The sequence below is a fragment of the Bombus huntii genome, chromosome 2 (assembly GCF_024542735.1).
Source record: "Bombus huntii isolate Logan2020A chromosome 2, iyBomHunt1.1, whole genome shotgun sequence".
NCBI lineage: Eukaryota > Metazoa > Arthropoda > Insecta > Hymenoptera > Apidae > Bombus > Bombus huntii.
The window spans coordinates 18437263-18447009 of NC_066239.1; the positions used below are offsets into that span (position 1 = coordinate 18437263).

Below are 9747 nucleotides of genomic sequence, written 5' to 3' on the forward strand. Positions count from 1 at the left end.
TGTTCTCTTCTTCGAATACTAATGTTTGAAATTGTTTGAATAACATATACAATTGTACTGTACAATTGTACGATAAATAATTTTTAACCGTATTTCCAGAAATATATTTTCAGATGTGTAGGTGATAATGCCATCTGCAGGAACAAATTGCTTGAGTTGTCTTTATTATTCTATGTTCGCACAATGGTGTATGAAGTTCCTTCTAAAATACTGTTGTTCATTGGTCGTATGTATGAATTTCATAGTGTTCGCAGGTTACAATAAATCAGACAATTTTTCAATTAAAGTTGAATTAAGATTGGAATTGTAGTGTAGTGTGCAAGGACCATTAATCGTAAGATACAGAATCGAGAACTATTTAATGGATCCGACTATCGGTTGGTATCAACCGGAGCAGTTCGGCCCTGCTAAGGATTTGTGGTTACACATTTGGGAAGCTGAGAAAGGCCTGGATATTTTAACGTTGAAAAACGACTCGTCTTCGAATGTAATGGGAATGAAGCTTCAACAAGACTTCATATCCTTGGATTCTCTTAATTCTCGTACAGGGGACCGCATGCAACATAATACTTGCAGCAACTATTATAATCCATCTCGTAGGAAAGGTGATAATCGTGCTAGTACCTACGGCATGAACTACAATTACGATGCCTTAGTTGGCGAATACGGCGGTTGTCCATGGCGGGTACCTAATAAACATTATTCGAAGGGTGTTATTGGGTAAGTTTTGTTATCGAGTTTTCATCTATATATATACTGTTTGTCTTATGAAAGTTAAATTATTTGCCTTTTTGTAGTTTGTCCATATGGGTGTGATTAAGGTTATGTATGTTCACGCTCGTTTACAAATAGGGTATAGCAAGGTCCCTTTATAATTAGATATGCTACAAATGCAAATCTACTTTTTTTTAAATAATGAATACAACTTATTTGATTGAATAACTTTTTTCAATTATTCCATGTTTTTAAAAATACAAAATTTTCCAATGCATTTTTAGTTTTTACTAAATCTATAATGATTTTGTAAACACACGTGGATGTTTATATAATACGATTATTTATGTTTGTAGTAACAACAATCAAATTTTTTCCAAATTAGAAAATATTAGAAATAAATTTAAATAAATAATAAAATAGTATTAAAAATTTTGTCTATTGAATTTTTTAATTTCTCTATTTAATGTACAGTAAAACATGTTTATCTATAAAAAGGTGTATTCTATTTTTTGTAATAATATTTTTTTTTATAAACACAACGCCTGTTATTTATTCAGCAAATAACATATAAACTATTATTTTATATATTTAAGTATTAAATGAAATTTTTTAAATATTTATTGTTTAATTTTTTGTATTATTATATCTTACTTCATTTTATATTCTGTTATTTATACATCTCTGTACAAAATTTAAAATTGTATTAAGAATATTTTTAAAATATAGGAAGATATGTAGAAAAACTTATTTATTTTAATACTTTGTATTAAATACTATACTGTATGAAATACTAAGTATTAAAAATTTTCCATTTAAATTCAAAATATATTTGTATAATTATTAAATATAAGAATATATAAATGTACTATTTATTTGTTCTAAGATATGAAAAAATAAGTTTATTATCTGTTACATATTTTGGTGATTTTCGAATTAAAAAATTTATATTATATATTAAACATATTTTTTCATATTCTATGCTATATAAAATATGCACTTGTAAATGAAAATTTATATAACAGAAAAGCTGTAATAAAAGTACGTATATTTCTTTATGTTTCTTAATTTTTAATATTAAATAAAAAATAAATAATTACTATAACATTTCTTTTTATCTCTTAAAATTAATCTCTTACAATAAAAAATTTATCAAAATACATGTTGCAACATTTTTTAATGTTAATATAAATAAAAAATTATCATAACAGATTATATTTTTATATTTAGATTACATGAAGAAATTGAAGATTTTTTTGCTTATATGTGTCCCTCTAATGAAGAACATAGTTTACGAATGCGTGTTGTCAAAAGGATAGAACAAGTAATATATGATCTCTGGCAAGATTCTAAGGTTGAAGTATTTGGCAGCTTTCGCACTGGTTTATATTTACCTACAAGGTACGTATCATTGTACATATTTAAAATGGAATGTATTTAGTAATGTATTCACATGTAAAATATATAGATATCTTTTAAATAAATTAGTATTTTATATATATATACATTAGTGTTTTATATACATATATATAAATGTATATATATAAATCCATAATTATGTCAAATAATACTAAATAACATAAACTTATCTTTAATAAGTCTTATACATTGATTAATACTTTGTATATATTATTGATGACATTATGTGTAATACAAACATATACATTATTAATTATCATACTAAAATTCTTTAAATGGATAAGATTTATACTTATTTTTAGTGATATAGATTTAGTAGTAATAGGAATGTGGACAAATCTTCCATTACGTACTTTGGAACGTGCTTTATTGGATCAAAATATAGCTGAACCATCTTCTATTAAAGTTTTGGATAAAGCTAGTGTCCCAATTGTAAAGTTGACTGATAAAGAAACTGAGATTAAAGTAGATATCAGTTTTAATATGAATAATGGCGTTAAATCTGCAGAATTGATAAATTCTTTTAAAAAGAGGTTTCCAGTACTGGAAAAATTAGTAATGGTATTAAAACAATTCTTGTTACAAAGAGACCTGAATGAAGTGTTTACTGGTGGAATTTCCTCGTATAGTTTAATACTTATGACTATCAGTTTTTTACAGGTAAAATGTTAATATTTTTGTTTCAAATGTAGAAATAAGAATTAATTGCTGCACAAATTTTTTAATCATATGCAAAATAAATAATGTAATAATATTAAAAAGTTATGCTTTATAAGACTCATATATTAGTATTTTGGGTTATAAAAGCGAATTTATGTTTTTTGAAATAGACAATTAATCTTTTCCTACCATGTGGATGAAATTTTATTTCAGTTACATCCCAGACAAAATGCTTATTGCTCAAGTGCTAATCTTGGGGTGCTGTTAATAGAATTTTTGGAATTATATGGTAGGAAATTTAATTATGTTAAAACAGGAATTCGTGTAAAAGATGGTGGTACTTACATATCGAAAGAAGAGGTAAAATATATCTATATGATAGTTCCTTATATAAAAATTGTACATCTGATAAAATGGTATATAAAACAAGTATTATATTTATTTTTAAAGAATGATATCTTTTATATGAAGTATTGAATGTTTTTATTTATTATATACATGTATGTATTTGTTCAGTACATTACAAGTAAATCTCATGTCTCATATTAATTTTAGGTTCAAAGAGATATGATAGATGGCCATCGACCTTCTTTATTATGCATAGAAGATCCACTTACACCAGGGAATGATATTGGTCGTAGTAGTTATGGTGCTCTGTATGTAAAAGACGCATTTGATTGGGCTTATTATGTCCTCTCACAAGCAGTTAGTCCTTTAAATATTTTAGTTAATGATGCAAATAAAATAAGGTAAGATTATTTACAATATTTATGTCTTTTTTTATATTTTATGATTCAATCAATTATTTTCTAAAAATATATTTTATGCAGTATACTAGGAAGAATAATTCGCGTGACAGATGAAGTAATAGAATATCGCAAATGGATTAAAGAAACATTCCCACTACCTTTGAGTGAGGTAGATTCATTATCAAGTTCTACTGCATCTGATGCTTCAACACTATCTGCACCCGCTAGTGATACGGTACAAAATTCTAACTTGTTAAGATAGAAGAAAATAATTGTTATAAATTAATCATACTTTCAATTTCCTTTAATACATCTTCAATTTCATCAGGATTCCGAGTGTAGTCGTGGAAATTCTCCTAATGCTAGTGGAAAAGGAGAAGATAGAAATAAAGGAAGACATGTATATAATAATCAACATACTCATCATTCACAATGGAAAAAGCCATTCAAAGGAACTGCTCATGGTATGTAATCATAATAAATTCTTAAATATTTAAATATTTCATAATCTACAGTTATCATAACATTTTTGGATGTTTTTGATTACTTGTTTGAATGAACTTTATATGTTTCAAACTTATGTACTTCAAAAGTATGTATTTGCTACAGGTAATCACCATCATAGTTCCAGAGGAAACTATCATCATCGTGGAATAAATAATAATATAAGTGGACAAAGTAAAGCAAAACACTCTCTTCACAGTAATGGAAATAATAATAATAGCCATAGTCCAAGTTCAAGATCACAAACCGTTAAGCGAAAAAAACAGTGCATTACACCTCGTGGTACTGGAGATTGTGTACGGTGATGAAACGTGTAAAATAATGTTGGACTTTGTTTCACACTTAAGTAGAGAGCTCAATATCATAATTGTGTGGTGAAAAGACATTGATTAACTTTCATCATGCAACTAAATTATCCTTTCCACTTTAGAGGGGCTCTGTGTCTAGAATTATAGAGTTGATATACTCTATATTACATTTTTCTTATATGGACAAGCAAGTGGCCCTGGTATAGTTAAGTTCTTCATTTCACCAGAACAATTTTTTATTCTGTACGAAAATTTACATACCAAAGACGTACAGAATTGTAATATAGATTGGTCTAGTTTTACTTTTATTTTGCATTACTGCACATATTACAAACAACATTAAAAAAGACGTGTAATATTTTATTAATTATTGTTTACGAAGTTACAACCTTATTGCAATCTTTGAATAGTAATTGTGTCCATAATCACGGTAAACTGATTGTAATACATTTATATAATACGAACGATATATACAAAGATTATTTACAGTGCAGTTTTCTTAAAGATTTCATGAAGTTGTAAAACAAACTCTAATAATGATGATAAAGACTTAGTTTTCTATACGGAACTATATTCTTATAACAAAGGGATAACAGAAAAATTGGTGATATTGGAACTTACCTATTGTAAATATTGTAATATATATTATCGAACATAGAAAAATAAGTCTAAGAGTTACCTACTACATTTTTTTTATTTTGTACGTATCTAAAATAGTGTTTGTTATAATAATTTTATCATTTAAGATCATGGATTAGTCCATGTACATGTGAGAATTACGTATTTTTTTGCTATGATATGTAAGTCCAGTAATTGTGAAAATGTTTTGGTATATCTTTCGGATTTTAATAAAGTTATAAGTTCGTGTGCTGATGATCAACAAATTTTGAATAAAAAATATTTTTGAAAATATTAACTTATTAAAGAAAAAAATGATACACTTTAGATTTTTACACTGTGTTCTTTAAAGTCGTAATTGTGCATAATGCTTTACTTTTTATACAGAATTACTGATTTCATAACACTAGTTTGTAATTTTTAGTCTCTCCTGAACAATAATACATTATTTTTATATTATGAGAATAATAGTAAGCATATACATTATGGTCGAATATTACAAATTCAATGCACGAATCAGACATTGCATTTAAACATATTTTGTGTTACTCTTTAAAATCTGAGCAACGTTTCAAAAATTTTGTATGTGACAATATATGCAGAAGGCCTTTGTATTATTGAAAACTATTATTGAAATGTACTTGTGAAAATCATCTTATATCTAATTTATTATTGAAAATTACATTCCGTTCTTCAATACAAATCTTTGTTCCTTAAATTGAAAAAAGATAACTGCGTAAAAATAGCAATTTACTAATTAAGAATCTTTATCCAGATTGCATTTTGTGTTAATGCAAGTTGTAATGTGATTCAAACAGTGTCTCCCATTAAATTCGAGTGCAGAGATCAATAACTCTATTATTCACTTTCCTCCAAACTTCTACTTCTTGCGCAGTATTCTATAATATTATTTATCAAAACATTGTTCATGGATAACATTGTAAGCTGTGATTCAATTTTATAATTAGGATGTCAATTAACCGTAACAACATACATATGTGTGTGTATACATGTATGTATGGTGTATGTAAACCACAATGTGACCAGCAAAAAATGTGGATTTTACATTCTTAAAACTATGTAATTATTATTACTATTGTTATTGTTATTACCGCTGATTAGTCTGCAAGGATGATTACAAATTTTTCAATTAGAATCAAATTTTCGTAAGAATTTATTATTAATAATTTGTGATTTATGTTTATCTATTTTCAAAAATTATTTAAAAATGTAAAACACGACAAATTTAATAAACAGTAATAACAGGTTTTCTTGTATTATTATTATTATCTTTCTAATTTTAAATATTGTAGTCATAGATCTATTTCTAAAATTGCACAGTACAAAATAATAACAAGTAAATTATAAGCAAACTAACACATGTTTAGAATTGAGTTTGAGAGCTAAAATGATTCCTACTTTTAACATATAAAAATAAGATAGTGAGATGTAATAATAAGATAAAATAAAGCCTCCAAACACAAAGAAATAAATTAATTCTTAATTTATTTCTTTTTTGAACTATGCAACTTGTACTATAATTACATTATTCTTTATTATGTTTCTTATTTTTATACAAGAAGAATGTATAGGATGTTTTATTTGAAAAGTTTAAAGGTACGCGTCTACTCTAGAATAAAACTATCATGAGTTGTTCTCAAGAGTATTTCTCATTAACAAATCAGATAATCCACTTTCGAGAAATATTCTCGAGAACAATTTGCGATAGTTTTACTCACAAGTGGATGCGTACCTTTAAATTGATATACATAAAATGTCATTAAAAAGATTTATATCTAATTATAGTATTTTTTATTACATTATTTATTTTTTTAAACTAAAATACATATTTTACAGTAGATATTTTTTCATGTAATTCAATGTTAACCACTTATCTCAAGTAATTCTAACAAATTTTAACTAAAAAGATCGAAAGTAATAGGAATAAAAGAATTACCCATATTATTATATTTGTATTATTAAATAAATGATAATGTTAAACCGTAATGTGTTTATGCAATATAAAATATGTACAACTGCTGCTCGCTTAAGCATCCATAGTCCGAGATATTAGAACGTTCATTTGGGTGACTAGGAAGAATTCGAGTGAAAATGAGGAAAAGAAACAAGGAATATGAATGAGATATTGATACCCAATGATAATTTAACATTGATGACTATTTTGTAAACCTAATCAAATTAATTCAAGGAATTAATAGAAATAGTGACAGACGCTAAAGTAGACCAAAATCCTGATGCGTATAAGAACAGTATTTACAATTTATGCAGGATACAACCAAAAATTGCATAAAAAGATTTTCTTATTTTGAGAGAAATATTTAATTTATTAATGTTTCTTCTTACTAACTTTATACAGAACATTTATATTAAACAATTGTTAGTGTATAATACACTATATTTTTTACTATGCTTTTAAACATAAGCAAATTAAATTTATTTTTTCGCACTAATTCCAGTAATAGGATTGACTTCAAGTATTTTCATACGTTCCAGTTGTGCAAGTCTGTTTTCCAAATTAAATGATTCTGGTAATGGTGGGTATGCTGTAAGATTATATATTATATAATATTAAACAAGTGCTATATTTAAATTTTTAGTATATTTAAAATAGAATATTTTTTACTATAATTGATCTACCTGCTGTATTAAGGTTTAAATAAAGAGAAATATATACTAAGAAATGTATATACTATTTTATTTTACTAATACATCTTATAAATAAATAAAAATAAATGTAATATATTTTATAAATATTATACATCTTTAAACTTACCAAAAGTTTTGAGAAACATTACTACCCAAAGACTAAAAGCCACACCAATGAATGCGATTCCAATATGTCCTTTCCATTCTCCTGTTGAGGCTTGAAATTCACTAAATGTTTGACGGAAACTGGCTCGATATAATGCCTTTTTTTCTTCTATTGATAATTTCTTCCAATCACCTTTTTCTTTTTCTCGCAATGCCTGTATAAAGATTCACATCTTAATTTGGTTAATTCACATTTTTTATGTTTGATATCCATACTTGATGTGTATTTTAAACTAATAGATACTATAATATAAAAACTATTTTAATTTAAAAGGCTATAAGTATAATAATTACTTTACCATTATGTCTGGAGTATTTGCTTTGAAACGAATTGCAGGCAAAGGAAAATCGCATCGATCTAAGTAAGCTGCTTCTCCATTCCATCCATGACCTACTATATCCCTATTACCAATTTTGTCAGGAACTCCAGATACTCCTGATAATCCACGAATAGAATTTGCACACTTTGAAGTATTTTGTCGCAAGCATGATAACAATACCTTATTTGCCATTGTATGCTAAATCACACAAAAATATTAAATATAAAATGACATATACAAAATGAAATATTTCTTACTGTAGAATGTTTTCATAAATTTAACAAAAATAATGGGTCAATGTTAATGTAATTAATAAATATTATTTGCTATTTATTAAAAATTATAATATTTTTAGAACACAGCATAACGCCTATATAGCTTATAAAACTAGGAATTTCATTTGGCAATTAAACATAAATTTCATTACGTATGTGTATAATACAAATTTTCAATGACAATCATGATCTAAACATACACACAAGAAATATTTTAGCAAAATATTAAAATAATATTTAAATATCAATACCAAAGTTATCAGTCAATAAATTTGATTAAATATAAAATTATGAAAACAAATATCAGTAATTAAAAGTTATATAACTTCTAATATTAAATTTATGTGAAAGTACTTAATTTTAAGATAATGTTACATATTGATCGCCATTTTCATTTGTTATCTAACACATTAAATTTTATAAGAAAATTTAATAGACGAAACGATATACGTTTAGATCTAGTATAGTTAGCAGTTTATTACTTTAAAAATATACCTTTGGTTATCACTAATATCAACAATTAACAATGTATTTATTACGTAAAATTTTACCTTTTTTGCCGACCCTAACTCCAGGAGAACCGAATTGGCAACTAGTATGGTTAAGTCACAGTTCGATGCATTCACACACACAAGAACGGTCAATATCTTCATGCTACACACTTACACGCTGCATTACTATGTAGATATATCGAATTTTAAAGTATCGATACACAATAATCGAGTTTTAAATAGCAATTATTACAAATTAAGAAGTATTTAGTTCTCAATAAAATCGTTTTGTGGCAATAATTTTAGAAAAATTGAAAAAAATTTAATTCTAATACACAATTTATCCCTTTGTATAATTCATATATTTTATATTATTTACATATGTATATTGTATATACATATAACTGTAATAGTTTAGATTGCAATCGTAATTATAAACAAATGTTAATCTGTTTATGAATTAAATTGTTTTTTATTAATATTGTTCGCAAAGAAACAAAATAGAAATCAAATATACGATATTTTATTATATTATATACATCGAAATATATATATATATATATATATATATATAAAGTTATTAGTTTCCGAAATTAATGATTATATTAAAAACTTGCAAATTGGAAAATATTAATAAAATTGATAAAATGAAAAATGTTTCCTAAAAGTAAAAAAAATACTTGTTGAGTTGACAAAATATTCAGGACCTTGTTAAGCATTACTCATTGCATAGCATACTGAAAATTTAACATCGTTATAAATTCTGAACAGTTACGAAATGTAAGCGTGATTATTTTTTATTATAAAAACATTTTCTTTCGTATGAAAAATGTTTTACTAAAATGTTCATTACAGTA

At 25.4% G+C, this 9747-nt stretch overlaps 2 protein-coding genes across 2 annotated transcripts; one reads left to right on the forward strand and one right to left on the reverse strand.

The window, feature by feature from the left end:
• Positions 1 to 129: 129 nt before the first annotated feature.
• Positions 130 to 6241, forward strand: LOC126878304 (terminal nucleotidyltransferase 4B-like). Its single transcript, XM_050640952.1, has 8 exons — positions 130 to 720; positions 1945 to 2115; positions 2436 to 2793; positions 3007 to 3153; positions 3349 to 3542; positions 3624 to 3777; positions 3871 to 4006; positions 4152 to 6241. The coding sequence occupies exons 1-8, from the start codon at positions 362 to 364 to the stop codon at positions 4349 to 4351; spliced, it is 1719 nt and encodes a 572-aa protein (XP_050496909.1). The 5' UTR covers positions 130 to 361; the 3' UTR covers positions 4352 to 6241.
• Positions 6242 to 6778: 537 nt separating this feature from the next.
• On the reverse strand, positions 6779 to 9098 carry LOC126878308 (cytochrome c oxidase subunit 4 isoform 1, mitochondrial-like). Its single transcript, XM_050640961.1, has 4 exons — positions 8951 to 9098; positions 8104 to 8322; positions 7767 to 7959; positions 6779 to 7536 (listed from the first exon to the last, which is right to left on the reverse strand). Exons 1-4 carry the CDS (start codon positions 9050 to 9052, stop codon positions 7427 to 7429), a joined length of 624 nt encoding a protein of 207 aa, XP_050496918.1. The 5' UTR covers positions 9053 to 9098; the 3' UTR covers positions 6779 to 7426.
• Positions 9099 to 9747: the final 649 nt, after the last annotated feature.